Source organism: Chiloscyllium plagiosum, chromosome 21, assembly GCF_004010195.1.
Source record: "Chiloscyllium plagiosum isolate BGI_BamShark_2017 chromosome 21, ASM401019v2, whole genome shotgun sequence".
NCBI classification, from domain to species: Eukaryota; Metazoa; Chordata; class Chondrichthyes; order Orectolobiformes; family Hemiscylliidae; genus Chiloscyllium; species Chiloscyllium plagiosum.
Genome location: NC_057730.1, coordinates 13,410,230 through 13,427,131, shown reverse-complemented (window position 1 = coordinate 13,427,131; position 16,902 = coordinate 13,410,230). Strand labels below are relative to the sequence as shown.

Sequence of the window (16,902 nt, the reverse complement as noted above, 5' to 3'; positions counted from 1 at the left end):
TAATAAAGGAGAGCATACCAGATTCCTTCTTCACTATCCTATCTAGCTGCGACTCTGCTTTCAAGGAGCTATGAACCTGCACTCCAAGGTCTCTTTGTTCAGCAACACTCCCCAGGACCTTACCATTAAGTGTATAAGTCCTGCTCTGATTTGCCTTTCCAAAATGCAACACCTCGCATTTATCTAAATTAAACCCCATCTGCCACTTCTCAGCCCGTTAGCCCATCTGATAAAGATCCTGTTGTAATCTGAGGTAACCTTCTTCGCTGTCCACTACACCTCCAATTTTGTGTCATCTGCAAACTTACTGACTATACCTCTTATGTTTACGTCCAAATCATTTATATAAATTATGAAAAGTAGTGGACCCAGCACCGATCCTTGTGGCACTCCACTGGTCACAGGCTTCCAGTCTGAAAAACAACCCTCCACCATCGCCCTCTGTCTTCTTCCTTCAAGTCAGTTCTGTATCCAAATGAATAGTTCTCTCTCTATTCTATGAGATCTAACCTTGTTAACCAGTCTTCCATGAGTAACATTGTCGAATGCCTTACTGAAGTCCATATAGATCATGTCTACCACTCTGCTCTTATTACTTGTCTTTGTTACTTCTTAAAAAACTCAATCAAGTTTGTGAGACATGATTTCCCCCACACAAAGCCATGTTGACTATCTCTAATCAGTCCTTGCCTTTCCAAATACATATAAATCCTATCCCTTAGGATTCCCTCTAACAATTTGCCCACCACTGATGTCAGGCTCAGCAGTCTATAGTTCCCTGGCTTGTCCTTACCACTTTTCTTAAATAGCGGTACCACGTTAGCCAACCTCCAGTCTTCCGGCACCTCACCTGTGACTATCGATGATACAAATATCTCTGCAAGGGCCCAGCAATTACTTCCCTAGCTTCCCACAGAGTTCTCGGGTACACCTGATCAGGTCTAGAGGATTTATCCACTTTTATGTGTTTCAAGGCATTCAGCACTTCCTCCTCTATAATATGGGTGTTTCTCCTAGATTCATCTTCCTGCCTTCATCTTGTCCAGGAACTTTACCTACGCCTCTCTCCCACTCCTTCTGCTGATGTTTGAATCCCAGTTTTTGAAGCTAAGGTTACTGCAGCTCAGGTTGTTGTGAGGAGATGCTATGGGCAGCAAAGGATTGGCCAAATGGGAAAGAAGGAAACTTGGTACAGATTCCTCACTTGCTAATTTATTTCAGTTCATTCAAATTGTTGACTCATACAGCACACAAGGTGAAAAATGGTTCATCATGGCTGTGATGATTCCTTGAAGCATTTATCTGATTAATGTCCATCCACCGCTTCTACCTGTTCAAAATACAGGAGACAATGGCAACCTGGATACTGTCCTTCAGAAGCTCATTGCACAAACGCCACTTGAACTGATGTCAACTCGGTATAGACTGAGTTCATGGAATCCCTACAGTTTAGATAGTTGCCATTTGGCCCATCAAATCTACACCAACTCCTTGAAGAGCATCCCGCCCAGGCTCGTTTTCTCCCCGCCAACTCCACTTACCATAGCTAACCACCTAGCCTGTACTCGCTGGGCACAACGGGTAATTTGGCATGGTCAATCCATCTAAACTATACATCTTTGGACTGTGAAAGGCATCCCTTGGAGAAACGGGGAACATGTTGAAAGTCCATCAGTCACCTATGGCTGCAATCAAACCTAGGTCCCTGGTGTTGGGAGGCAGCTGTGCTAACCACTGAGCCACCATTCTTAACTTCTTGAAGACCAGGTGTCATTTGTTTTGCCATTATCATTCCAACATTCCTGGAGGACATGCGCCTGCCATTGTAAACAGTTTCTACTCCTTTGATGTCCTAACAATAACCATTGTCCCACTGCACCAGTCCAGCATTCAATATCTTGCTGTGCCAGTCAGATCAGACTTGTTGTAAAAGAAGGAAGATGGGACGTGGGTCTGAGATTCATCCCTAGTGTGCCAATCCCAATATCACAATGATTTGCATGTGCAGGGATCACAGAGGCGGAGCAGCAGGCATGATCTCGGCAGTGCAATTAACAAGTTGCCTCTGGGGGGGGCACTCTCTAACAAGGGCTGGCATGAGAGAGCCAGTCTGAGCACCTGAAATGAATGGTGGGATGTGAGACCCACACTAAATGCTGCTAAATGGTGAATGGAGAAGGACAGGGGACGGAAGCACCAGACTGACGCAAGGACCAGCAACCATCCACGTGAGGCCCTGCTCAGTCTGATGGCTTTGTCTTCGAATGGAAAGCATTTACCATCATATCTCCTGAAGATTAACAAATTGTTCCTTTAAAGACTAACCCTGTACATAGCAACTCAGAGCTCCCTGACCTCCTGCTGTGTCTCGTGACCTATGAGGACATGGACTGCAGAGACAGCAGTGGAGAGAGGTTTAAACAAGATGGGCACTGGCTAAAATATATATTTTACGTGATTGATTTACGTGTTAGACATTGTGGAAAGCAGTGACTTAGCAAGGCATTTCAGTGATGGCCCTAGACCACATAAACTGGTTATTGATTTTCCTAAAGGTTTGGAAAGTGTAACTGTTGTATAGATGTTTATAGATGGCTCAGTGGTTGCATTATTGTGAGTTCAAGTGCCACCGCTAAAACTGAATGTCTGGACTGACACTGAAGTTGTGTTTTGGTGATTATATTCAATTGAGGCCTGTTTTCTTAATCCTTTTGACCCTGTCAATGGAGATGAAAGATCCCATGGCTCTATTTCAAAGACAAACTGAAGTATTATTCCCATGGCCTGGTCAATATGTAAAAGGTTAAAGTTGCCATAGTCACAGCAGGCCATAGGACTACTCTGTTATTGGGGAGACGGCTGGTGGCAGTTTAACCTGAGAGTAACCACACCTCAGGCGGGGGTAGAGAGGTTGAGAAAGAGGGTGATAGCATCAGCCAGTGCAGACATTGAACCCTTGCTATTGGCATTACTCTGCATTGCAAACCAGCCGCTCCGACAACTGAGCTACACAATACCCTCTGGCCGATTATGGATCCCTTGACCAACAGATTAAATGGACATTATCACCTTGCCATTTATGGGCAATTGCTGTACACACATTGGCTGCTGTGTTTTGTATGCTGGGACAGCAAATACATTTCATAAGTATTCACTTTATTGCATAGTGCTTTGGAGAATTTTGAAGTCATGGAAAGTGCTGTGCAAAATCAAAATTTCTTTATCACTATTTAGTCATCACTTTGCTGTTTTAATCTCAATTTGTTAATTTGTTTCTGCAGACATCTGCTTCATGTCAAATAAAATTAAGTGATTCAAGATAAGTGACCTACAAGATTCACATTGCAAGGTTGGCTTTTATTTTTTTACTGAAATGAGGGAATATTTTGTATGCAATATTAAACAATAAAACAATCAAGATATCCACACAGTCATAAATGGGAGGTTTGATAGATTTATGAATCCTACCTGTTCCACGGATTTATTATAGAATTTCCATTACTTGCAGCTACAGATTATCACAGATAAGCAAAAAGTTATTACGAAGAAAGTTTCATGCAGTTTTAATAAAGTGTTGATTCACTAGCATCTCCCAATGCCTCAACTGACAACATTGTTAAGAAATAAATAGATCCAGAGAGATTGGTGAAGAGAGTTCGACAATAGGGGGAGGGTAACACAGAAATCCTAAGATCTAGGCGGTGCTGCTGAACATGACTAAAGGATTTCACATCCGAGCTAGCAAAACAGTAGGAAAGTTAGCTACACAAGGCTTCAGCTGTGGGACAGTCCCAAGTAATTGGGTGAGATTACAGCTTTGTAAGGAGTGAGGAGGGAATGAAAGCGAGGAGGTGGAAAGATCGAGGCTCGAATGCAGAGAGGGCCGCGTAGAGCAGGTTAGTGCTTGGTACAGGGAGACATGGGGCATCTAGTTGATCAGATTGGATTGGGAGCCTCAACAGCTACATCTTGCTTGAGGGGGTAATGTTTGGCAGGTGTTGTGGAGATGATGTCAGGTTTAACTTGGTGGATATTCGTATTCCTCTTGTCCCACAAGGAGTGCTTTATAAAATGTTTAAGCCTGATAAACCTGGCAGCTCCTTGCTCTATTCACTGCTAAATATGATGAGGATAGAACAGTTCGCTGGGCCAGACGGGATATACCAAGGTTACTACAGGAAACGAGGGAAGAGATTGCTGTGCCTTTGGCGATGATCTTTGCATCCTCACTATCCACTGGAGTAGTACCAGATGATTGGGGGGTGGTAAATGTTATTCCCTTTTACAAAAAAGGGAATAGGGATAATCCTGGGAATTACAGACCAGTCAGTCTTATGTCAGTGGTGGGGGAATTATTGGACAGGATTCTGAGAGACAGGATCTATGATCATTTGGAAAAGCATAGCTTGATTAGAGGTAGTCAGTCAGTATGGTTTTGTGAGGGGCTGGTCATGGCTCACAAGCCTTATTGAATTCTTTGAGGATGTGATAAAACACATTGATGAAGGTAGAGCGGTGGATGTGGTGTATATGGATTTTAGCAATGCGTTTGATAAGGTTCCCCCTAGTAGGCTCATTCAGAATGTAAGGAGGCATGGGATACAGGGAAATTTGGCTGTCTGGATACAGAATTGGCTGGCCCATAGAAGACAGAGGGTGGTAGTAGGTGGAGAGTGTTCAGCCTGGAGCTTGATGTCCAGTGGTGTTCTGCAAGGATCTGTTCTGGGATCTCTGCTTTTAGTGATTTTTACAAATGACTTGGATGAAGAAGTGGGTTAGTAATTTTGCTGATGACACGAGAGTTGGTGGAGTTGTGGATAGTGTGGAGGATTGTTGTAGGTTGTAACGGGACATTGACAGGATGTAGAGCTGGGCTAAGAAGTGGCAGATGGAGCTCATCCTGGAAAAGTGTGAAGTTATTCATTTTGAAAGATTGAATTTGAATGCAGATTACAGGGTTAAAGGCAGGATTCTTGGCAGTGTGGAGGAACAGAGGGTCTTGGGGTCTATGTCCATAGATCCCTCAAAGTTGCCACCCAAGTTGATAGGCTTGTGAAGAAGGCATATGGTGTGTTGGCTCTCACTAGCAAGGGGATTGAGTTTAAGAGCTGCGAGGTTATGCTGCAGCTGTACAAAGCCCTGGTTTGACCAAACTTGGAATATTGCATTCAATTCTGGTTGGCTCATTACAGGAAGGATGTGGAAGCTTTAGAGAGGGTGCAGAGGAGATTTACCAGGATGCTGCCAGGACTGGACGGCATGTCTTATAAAGAAAGGTTGAGGGAGCTAGGGCTTTTCTCATTGGAGTGAAGAAGGGTGAAAAGTGACTTGATAGAGGTGTACAAGATGATGAAAGACATAGAGCAAACAGCCAGAGACCTTTTCCCAGAGCGGAAATGAGGGGGCATAATGTTAAGGTGATTGCAGGAAGGTTTAGGGGAGATGTCAGAGGTAGATTCTTTACAAAGGGACTGGTGGGTGCATGGAATGCACTGCCAGCAATTGTAGTAGAGTCAGATACATTAGAGACATTTAAGCGACTCTTGGATAGGCACATGGATGATAGTAAACTGAAGGTTATGTAGGTTAGTTTGATCTTAGAGTAGGATAAAAGGTTGGTGTGTCTTCAAGGGCCAAAGGGCCTGTACTGTGCTGTACTGTTCTGCGTTCTATGTTCTATGTTTCTGGAAGACAATTATATGTAAGCCTCACAACACAGTACCCAAAAGATAGCAGCAGTCCCATATTCAGTATGCATTCCTTAATGTTTCTATATTTCTATATTTACTCCTGCTGTTAATTTCCCATCTATGATTGGACATTAATATTGGCCCCAAACACTGCCAAGTCCAGGGTATGTTTTCCGGAGTATGCTGCCATTTTATATTATTCTGGGCGGCCACAGAATGGCCACAACTAGCTTTGCCTTCCCAGTCCCTCCTAACCAGGTCACTCATCCCAACCCAGGAATCTTTCTTATTTACTTCATTTGCCAGGAAGTGAGAATGGGGCCCTGCTATGGTGGAGAGAAACAACTGATACTCTCTGCCCCAACTTCCTCAAGTGGCTACTAACAAGAGAGAAGAGAAGTCACTTAATGAGAGGTACCGTCTTTCTCCTTAGACCAATCTGCCTTCCCAATGGGTTTGACCATCAGCGGTCTTCCTAAGCAGGAAGGCAATGGAATTAGACAAACTCAGTCTGTTATTAAAGTTAGGGATCTGAATGGAAATCTTTGGCAACAAAGAATTCCTGGGTCCCTTAACCATTTAGGAGAAAGTTAGCAACCATTGTTTAAACATATCTTATCTCAGGGACGGGGTGGGGAAATAAAACGCAGAAGGCAGCTGTTTAGCACACTTTACTGGCTCTTTGGAAGAAGTATGTTATTGATAGTTCGTCCTTCATTTTCTACAGCCCTGCATATCAACTCCACTCAGAAATATTTATCCAATTCCCTTTTGAAAGTTGACACTCAACCTCATTTCACCACCTTTTCAGGCTTTGTAATCCAGATTGCAACTGTTGTGATGTGCATGTACCTTTGGAGAGCGTGTGTTAAATTGCTAAACAAAACCCCATAAGAACTGCAGATGCTGTAAATCAGAAACAAATACAGAAATTGCTGGAAAAGCTCTGCAGGTCTGGCGAGTCAACTAAGGAAGGGTCACTCAACCTGAAATTTTAACTCTGATTTCTCTCTCCACAGATGCTGACAGACCTGCTGAGCTTTTCCAGCAACTTCTGTTTTTGTTTCTTAAACTGCTGTCCGTCACAAAACAGGAAGTGATGTATAATCACATGACTTTGTAAACTGAATAAAGTTGCAGGTCTATGAGTGAAATGTGCTGACATAACCTTCCAGTTACCATGTCTACGGTCCTACTTTCAACGAAAGAACCCATTTTATTCTTTACCAATCCTTGTTGTGTGATTGGTAAGTTTGCAAAAAATAGAAGAACATGATAAAATCCAATGCATGTATTAAAAATATTATCCTTAGATTACTTCTGCTCCTTGCATCATATGTATTATATCAGTGTTCTCTAGTTACTGACTCTTCAGCTCCTGAAAACGGTTTCTCCTTGTTCACTTCATCAAAATCCTTGATGATTTTGAACACCTCTGTTAAATGATACTTGTCCTCAGAGCATGAGGGAGTGTCTAGCGTTGAGACAGAATGGGAGTGTCTTTGATTGCCACGGAATGAATGCTGACCAGGAGCACGTGGAAGATTCAGGATAAGACCATCGAAAGCAGGGAATCAAAAAGAAATGCCAGGAATGCTTAGCCTGTCAGGGAAAAGATCTTTGAGGAGACAGCAGTGAATTGAGCCTTCCCCAGGGATGATTCGATGTACAACCGCAGTGAAATGGAAGAACACAGACACGACTTCTGGCAGGAAGGTGTCCTTCATGGTCGAGAGGCTTGGCCCCAGGGATGCCTGACATTCTGACGGCTCCTGATATACTTTTCATCAGCTTAGGAGCTGATAGTCTCGACACGACAGGCCTTTCCACTTTGATCAGCTGCCGTTATCCATCTCCGGCTGAGTCTTTCATCAGTTTGGCTCATGGAGCACTGGCGACAGGTGTCACCAGAGACTTGTCAGTTGGCAGGCTCCTCAAAGAGGTCAGGCCCATCCAACAGGCACACACCAGGTTGCCAAGCCTCTGGGATGACCCTGGAGTCACCAGGAATTAAAGGCACTGCTTTCAGCAATCCAAGAGAGAAAACAGATCACCAAGGGATACACAGGCAGATGTGAGCTTTTCCTTTCCATTTTCTATGTATTTTCATAGAATAGAATCCCTACAGTATGGAAACAGGCCATTCAGCCTAACAAGTCCCACAGACCCTCCGAAGAGTATCCCACCCAGACCCATTCCTCCTACCCTATTACCCAACATTTACCCCTGACAAATGCATCTAACCTACATATCCCTGAACATTATGGATAATATAGCATGGCTAATCCACCTAACCTTCATATCTTTGGATTGTGGGAGGAAACTAGAGCATCTGAGGAAACCCACGCAGACATGGGGAGAATATGCAAACTCCACACAGACAGTCACTCGAGGCAGGAATCGAACTCGGGTCCCTGAGGCTGTGAGGTCCATCTTATTTCTTATGGGAGATTAAGAAACAGGTTAAAAACCGAAAGAACTGTGGATGCCCTAAGTCGGAAACGAAAACAGGAATTGCTGGAAAATCTCAGCAGGTCTGGCAGCATCTGTGGAGAGAAATCAGAGTTAACCTTTCAGTTCGAGTGACCCTTCCGTAGAACAGGTTGTTGGATGATGGTAGTGAGAGGTGAGAGATCATAGGTTAAAATCTCTAAGAATACATCTGACTGGAGTTGGCAACTCGAGATACACGTGACTGAAAAGCCTTGTTGGAAATCTACCAGCTCCATTTTACTGTCCAACGATTTCTTCCAACACAACCCATACACAATGCCACTCCTGGCCCATGCAGTCACTAGTACAACACCCCATTCCTGCCAACCATCACCAACACCTCGCTCTACACTTTATCTACTTGGAATATAAAAGCCCTGTCACTTGGATGTAAAAGTTCTTAATGATGAATTTAGATCCTAAACTGGAATCTCCAAGCAGGAAGCAGAAAACAGATAAACAGAGAGGACCCAGAAGTCAACAGGAAGTGCTTTTATATATTAGATTACCTCTACAGTGTGGAACCAGGCCCTTCGGCCCAACAAGTCCACACCAACCCTCTGAAGAGTAACCACCCAGACCCACTTTCCCTCTGACTAAAGCACCTAACACTATGGGCAATTTAGCATGGCCAATTCACCCTGACCTGCACATCTTTGGACTGTGGAAGGAAACTGGAGGAAGCCCACACAGACACGGGGAGAATGTGCAAACTCCACACAGACAGGCTGGAATCAAACCTGGTGCTGTGAGGCAGCAGTGTTAATCACTGAGTCACCATACAACTTGGATAGTTGTAACATACTAATCTGTAGGTAAATGTGCAAATGCTGTCAAGCAATCCAGTACCTTTCAGAATACAGCCTTTGTAGTGCTTCCTCAACCAGTTGATAAAGGAACATTTATCATATTTATATTACAAGCATTTGCATAGCACCTTCACTGTTTGAACAGGACTCCGTGTCATGTGCTGTGATGAGAATGAGAAATTACTGTGATATTCTGTCAGATGACAGATATGTGGAAATGACAAAAGTGAGGTTTAAACAAGGAATTCTATGCTTTGGGCTATAGCAGCTGAAAACATGGTCACCAATAGTGGAGCGATGAGAATTTGAGGAGTTCAATCAGACCTGAGGAAGTTTCAGAGATAGGGAGAGGGAAAAGGAAACAGGCATTAGAATTGTAAAATGGAGGCTTTGCACAGACAGGAGCCAAAACAGTCAACAAACCTCATGGTGCTGGGTTAATGGCAGATGGGAAGGGAACTAGTTCTTGGACAGCAAAGATTTGAACACACTCAATCTTAGGGAGGGTAGCAACTGTGAGGAGCTGAAGAGAATAATGATGTCTGGATAGTAGAGGCAAGGATGAGGATTGTCGTACCAGCTGAGGCAAGGCAGAGATGGAGACAGGCAATACAATGGAGGAGATAAAGAGGAGGTTATGGTTGGAAGTTCACCTTGAGGTTAAGTAGGACACTACAGTAGACGATTGTGTGGTCAGGTCCAGACTGTTCCCAGGACGACGCCTTCAGGTATACGTGAAACCAGAGGTGTCAATCCTAAAACAAGAGGCTGAGAAAACAATCAGCCGGGTCACTTCTTCCCAGCTGTACTACAGAGCAGAGGTGAAATGTTGAGGCCTCACGTCTTTTCCAAGATGGATAGCAATGTGTGTTGGAGGGTGAGGGATTCAATGGAGCAAGGTGAAAAATTGGAGCACAGCCATAAAAGCCATTGGATAGCAGAGTGGGCTCAATGGCCACTGGCTGTGCTATCCACTTCATCTCATTTGTCATCCTGCTATTGAAAATATATCCGCTGTTAGTAACTGGAACTGTGCGGTAGTGAAGAGTTCGAGAGAGAGTAGTAGGAATATACCAGAATACATATCTCTCCAACATCTACAAATATAAGCCCACAGTTCCACAACCAACAGCTTAATTTTCCCTGGTTTAGTGCATTTACCTCACATCACTCCATTTTAAAAGCATCCACCAGCTTTATCAAATTAATGCTGGCAATCGCTGTGTGACTATAGCTCAACTCCTGGAATTTTTATCTAATTGCATCAAGTGGAAATTAATTACCTGAGACATGTAGGATCAATTTCTCCCCAGCTTTGCTGCTTAATAAAAGCATTGCAGAATTCAAACTCACACCGATCAAATGGTTTTTTTTTAATATTCAGTTTATTGATGAATAAAGTATAAAAATCTGAGTTACTAAAATGCTTCAAAAGGAACATTTTGTAAAACTCTGAAGTATCAATTAAAAAGTTCCACATAAGTGAGTTTTATACACTATCAGTGTTTCCCCTTACACACGCAAGATTAAATGTTTATACACACAGAATCAAAACATGACCCCCTCCCGACCCCCGACAGCTCATTTACAAAATGTTTTGATGCTTTTCTTTTTAAATTTCCAAAATAATTTTTTTAAACCCCTTTTAACTATTGTTTTTCTTTAAAACTGTTTTACACATAACAGAACACACTGACTGTTAATGGAAGTCCATGGAACAAGGTCTCAAGGTGGACCAGCCTCCTGCCCTGCTCTTTGTTTTTCTATTTTCATGGTAATCAAAATTACAAAAAATCTTTAATCTTCCACTAGCAGCTACTTTACAGAATCCAGTCAGTCAACAGTATTGCACTTTTACAACTGAGGAGGTTTTGTTTTTGAAAGGGGATAGCGGTACATTTGTGTAAAATCATATTGTTACAATGCTCCTTTCTTCAAATAAAATCAGTGGCTCGTTACAATATTGGTACAATTCTCCACATTATAGCAGGAGCTGGTTATAGCATGGATTTAAAGTGTCATTTTAAACGATTTTCCTGTTCAAATCCATACACAATGCCAGAAATCACTGGTGGTAAGAGGTGACAGTTGCATTTGGATAGCTCATCATGTATTACCTTGGGAAAAAAAAGTGTGTGCGGACATCACAAGTTTTGCATTCGGCTAAGGTCATTATTTTCCCCTTAATGCCCAGCATGTACCTCTCAGGTTGAAGTGGGCCAGATCCAATGGGGAAACGCCTGCTTATTTTACCCCGCCACAGCACCAGCTCTAAATCATTTAGAAATCCTTATTTTTGAAAAAGCCTGGATTTCTCTGGTGGCTTTCACTCACCTCCCAAAGTGCCTGAGAGCTAGTGAAATATCGTGGAAGATATTGTCACTTGTCTCAGGGAAACTGCTACATGACACCCATCAGCCCGAAACTGTACAGTTATCTTGATCAGTTGAAAGAAACGAGGAAATACAAATCTTTCTGTTTAACCTCAGCGAAATGATGTCAGAACTTGTGATGCCATTGCAAAACAAAATACATAGCTTATTCTTCATTCTTAGCATATTCCTAAAGAATAGTGTTTTTAGTTAAACAAGGTGGCAGATTATACATTGACCCTTTTTTGGGCCATCTGCAGCCAGCTTCCCTTGACATTAATCTGCAGTGTCCTTATTGCAGTAAGAGTCAGTTATGGAACATACACTTGTGACTGAACAGCAGGGCTCTGAAGCAATGTTAGAAACAATGGTGGTTTAAATTGAAATACTCCAGCTGACAAGTGTGGGTAGTGTTTAGAATGAAGTTGTGTTCAACACCAGTGGGTAGTACTGCTGAAATGGTTGCCCGCTCTCGGTTTAGCAGCTGTGTACAGCTGTTAAGGTGCCAGCTTCCTGATGCCTAAGTCTGCCACTCGCATGGAAGCGAAAAGTTCCAACAGTTGTTGGCCCGGTGCCTAAGTGGGACATGTCTCTGCCTGTACTGAGATGAGTCTTGGTGTCAACTTTGTGAAGTAAACTTTGCTGGATTCTCCCTGATACTTACAGGAAACGAGATCTGGGCAAGTGCCCACAAGGAAGCACCGGAACAGCAGGAACACTCATGAGAAGGAACGTAAATTGAAAAGGAAAAAAAAGAATTCTGCAAAATTCTTATCCATTAAAGCCTCACCAATTGCAAGACTGTTTTAGAATTATTTTACAACATATATAATTACAAGAGCTTCAAAATTAAAGATTTACTCATAATGTCTCAATTTTATCCACAGATTGTGGATTCTTTATTCTATTATGAACTCTATTCTAAGCTTCCATTTATTTCCAACAGGAGCTGTATAAAGAAGTGTGGCACAGGGTATTGTGCGAAACTTCCACATGCTGTGTGATCTGTTGCGACAGACTTGAGGGATACAATGCCAGGAGTGAAGTGATAATATTATCAGAATGGCCAATCCCTTAGCTTTTCGTTATTTGTCATCCTGACGAATTTGGAATGGACAAATTTATGAGTTCGAGTCTATCTTAAGAAGGAAGTGTTGGTTGTCAAAGTAAAAACTCCAGTATGATTGGGTGAAGCAGGCAATAGGGAGATAACAAAGAAAACCAGTAAATGCTGGAGGTTCAGCAACTGATGAAGAGATTACATCCTAAAATATGACCTGTGGTTTTGTTCAGCCACAGTCTGAATGCAATCTGCATTTTTCCCAGATTTCTGATAACTACAGTTGAACATGCACAAATATTTGGGTCAATTTTTTCCTAATCCATTGGACGGGATTCCTGCAGGATCTAGGGTGACTTGAGTTTTCATTCAATGCAATATCACTTGCTGGTGATATCAGACAGCAGAAATCAAGCAGGCTGGAAACCAGCTGATCTTGTCAGTTTCACTTAAGGTTAGGCTAAAACTGACTCCTCCCCTGCCCCATCCCAGTCCTTCCAAATATTATTAGACAAGACTGCTCACATGCCCACAACTAATAGTGTGGGACGAGGGCACTAGACCAGTGTTACACAACACTAGTCAGATACCCAACTATAACATACAAAACAACCCAATTTCATAGACCAGCAACCGTGCGCTTTAAAGTTTAAACAGAGTCATTCCAAAATGCTTCACTTTCAGAACATTCAATTCTTCAAAAGCTTGTCTTGCTGGCCACATGACAGATTCAATAATTTTAGCACTCTGCCTTACAACAGATTTATCCTCAGCACTGAGGGACTTCAATTTAAACCTGGTAGTTACCTAACAATGAAGCAGATTACCACAATGGATAACAAATGTATTGTGAACCTTAGAAAGCACTGAGGTAAATTCAAATTGAGAGAGAGAACAAAATAGGCAGTACATAAAGGTTGGTTCCTCCTATCCAATGTTCCATCACTGCCTGGCTAAAATGTACTCCTACCCAGCCTCTCTTGCCTTCCTTTATTTTGGAAATACGCCCGAAAATAATTTCATTAATTATTTCACCAATTCAAAATTCAAAATTCTGACAAAAGTTTGTTTTATTTCTACTACTTGACACGCTTTTCATTTACAAAACCCCACTGGAGATGCAAAACACTGATGAATTCAAATTAAAAAAAAAGATACACAGGCGATCAGAAGAGCTGCAATAAATTAGCAAACACCAGTCACATAAAACTAGACTGTCTTTCTCAGTGTTAATTAAAATTGTATTTGCAATTCCTTGGGAATCTACAGGTTAATTAAAAGGTGATGAAACAAAATGATAGCTGTACCGTAAGAACTGGTTGCTATAGTGACAAGTGTGCATTACATTTTAAGAAAGCAGTCTGTCTAATAATGTGACTGAAAACTCATGTTCCGAAAGCTCAGACAGTTTGGTTTTTTTTGTGTCAGGTGTAAATAAGTTTTGCCTTTTTACAGACCTATCGTCAGGCCCACTGCTGTTTCCAACACCTTGTGTATAGTTAAAAAGATCAAACCATTCAGCTTTTGGAGTAAGATACCATGACAATGAAAATCAAAATGTTTCAGGGTGAATCATTTCAGAGCAGCTTACTGTGGCATGGAGAAGAATGGCAAAATAATTTGATTTCTATTTTCAATTAAGGACTGGTCAAAAGTGACAAGTGTCAAAAATCCTTGCCACATTTTGCTTTTGCTGCTAAAACAATCTTAGCTGTGCATCCCACTGAAAATCAAGGCATTGCCTGAATTTTGTAACTGCAAAAGATTAAATGACTTTGATTAATGATGTTAGGCACCAGTGAGCATCTTATGGTAATATCTGAACGGCTTTAAAAAGACAAACTTGTTCAACAGAGATACCTTCTGATGCATTACAATTTTGTTCATGTTATTCAACATAAGCTCCTGCAATATTTAGTTTTAGACATGTTCTAAATTCCAATCGATTCTGAGCCACAGATAATCCTTTTAGTGGGGGATTTGATGTAGTTTGAATACTTCTGGGCACAAAGGTCAGCTGTCTCCACTGAGGATGCTCAGTGGTGCAGTGCATTGTGGGAACATGTCTAGCGAGATGCTCAAGGAGGACACATTCCCAGAGTGCACTAGGCTCCCAATACATGAAGTATACTGTAGCTCCACTGACGTGGATTCAAGTGCAAGTGGTCGCATATTTTCCCTGCAAAAGAGGCTTTACGTGAATCTCTGCAGTTAATACCAATATGGAGTGAACTGCGAGTGGCATTCAAAGGTTAGTTGTAATTGTCTGTACAACACATATAAGTATCTATGTACACAAATACAATGTGAAAATCTCTCTCTTCACTCTCGATTGTCGGTGATCCCCTCTCCTTAGAAGGCATTCGGCAGTGAAATAAGTGCTCTTCATCAACGCTATGGTTTCCTTGCTTAGTCGTCACCTTGGCAAAATACTGTTCGAGTTCACTGTGAATTTACAACTGTCCATCCCTGGAAGAGTTCATTGATCTCACGAGCTATAAATAGAGCTTAACTCTCTCATATTTCTGATAGGTCATATTTCACAGTCATTAGAAAAGACTCCATTCAGCTATTTGATACAGGACATGAGTAGACCGTTTTGACAACTGTACATAAAAGTGCTTCCCTGGCCCCAGTTGAAGCAAGTGAGGCTGAGAAGGAAGTAATCGATCTGTGCTGTAGAAAAATACAATAATATAGTATCTGTTCTAAAACTTCTGTTTCTCTCTTGTCAACATGCTCGAAAAAACACAGGCGATGTTCTTCAACCATAAGTGGAACGGAGGCCTTTGACCTTCTTGCATTCAAACGTGACGTCAATTAGCAGGCAGTGGCCACCCACCCTGGGAGCATAGTCCGAGTGACCCAAAAACGGTCCGACCAGACAGGAAAATGACGTCATCCTATTCACTCTTATTAAGTGCATAAACCGTTCTAGTCTGTGCCTGCGGAGAGTCTTGCTGGTTATGAACGCAGGTCAGCGAACTTTCCCTGCACTGCTGAAGGCCCGCTCTGGCAAGAGAAACAAAACTCTGGACCGGAAGAGGGAAAGCCATGGTCGCCTCTCCTGGGAAGTTCCAATGCTTCGTTCCCTCCTTACTTAATTTTCCCTGGAAGGCCTCGGATTGTTGTTGCCACTCAACCCTTCTTGTGTACTTTAACAGATGATGGGCACACCGTCCGTGTTGAAGATCATACCTGTGGTTGGCTCATAGGTTCCAGCCAAGTGGTACAAGTCCTCGCTATCCTGGTATTTCTTGGTCTTGGCCATCAGCTCATACTGGTCAAGGTTGACCACCTGACACTTGTGGGAGATGGTCTGGACATCGTTTTCGTCTATGTGTGAAGATTGGTACAAAGCACGCTGAGGGGGCAAGAGAAGGAACAATATCACAGACTCATACCGGGCGGATGGCAGCCATTTGACACTCCCCCCATTGTATCCATGTTGGTTATGAATACACTATTCCACAAACGTAGACAACCCATCGGTATTTTGCTTTTACACTAGATATGGACAATGTGTGCAAAGGAGCTTGGTGACTCTTGTATACACTAAAACAACTGAAAAAGAAATCAAAACCTGTCTCGACATCAGGTGCAATCATTTTAAATTGCACCACTTTTATGTGATGCACAGCAGCTTGCACCTGAAGAGGGCAGCATGGTGGCTCAGTGATTAGCACTGTCGCCTCACAGCGTCAGGGACTCGGGTTCGATTCCAGCCTTAGGCGACTGTCTGTGTGGAGTTTGCACATTCTCCCTGTGCCTGTGTGGGTTTCATCTGGGTGCTTCAGTTTCCTCCCACAGTCCAAGGTGGATTAGCCATGCTAAGTTGTTCACAGCGTTCAAGGATGTGTAGGTTAGGTACATTAGTCAGGGGTAAATGTAGTGTAATAGAGTAGCGGAATGGATATGGGTGCGTTACTCTTCGGATGTTTGGTGTGGACTTGTTGGGCCAAAGGACCTGTTTCCAAATTGTAGGGGTTCTATGATTTTATGAATAATCCATCAAGTTGGATCCTACCACATTCCGGACTGTGACATGAAATGGCCCAGGGATTTGGGAATGCCAGTTTTGAGAGAAGGAGAAACGGTCAGTGCCCTGTGAGATCAGAGGCTCATGGGGTATGGGGCCTTGGAGCTTAGTTCCCCAGGGGTGGCTCTGTGGTCAGCACCGCTGCCTCACAGCACCAGCCACCTGGGGGTGCGATTCCAGCCTCGGGTGACTGTCCGTGTGGCATTTGCACATTCTCCCTCTTTCTGCGTGGGTTTCTTCTGGGTGCTCCGGTTTCCTCCCACAGCCCAAAGATGTGCAGGTCATGTGAATTAGCCATGGGATATGCAGGATTACAGGGATGGGAGGATAGGTGTGGACTCAATGGGATGAATGGCCTGCTCCCACACTATTGGGATTCTGTTCTATGAAATAGCTCAAAGTCAAGATACAGAAAAGGCAAACATATCGAGCTGCCACT

The 16,902-nt window shown here is 42.8% G+C and overlaps 1 protein-coding gene across 10 annotated transcripts in view; it reads right to left on the bottom strand.

The window, feature by feature from the left end:
* Positions 1-10,358: 10,358 nt before the first annotated feature.
* Positions 10,359-16,902, bottom strand: part of tnrc18 (trinucleotide repeat containing 18) — a 179,187-nt gene continuing 172,643 nt past the window's right edge. For all 10 annotated transcript variants that reach the window (XM_043711267.1, XM_043711266.1, XM_043711269.1 and 7 more), the window contains one exon: positions 10,359-15,788. In XM_043711267.1, the coding sequence (XP_043567202.1) occupies positions 15,582-15,788 (207 nt within the window). In that variant the 3' untranslated portion in view covers positions 10,359-15,581. The remainder of the gene's footprint in view (positions 15,789-16,902) is intronic.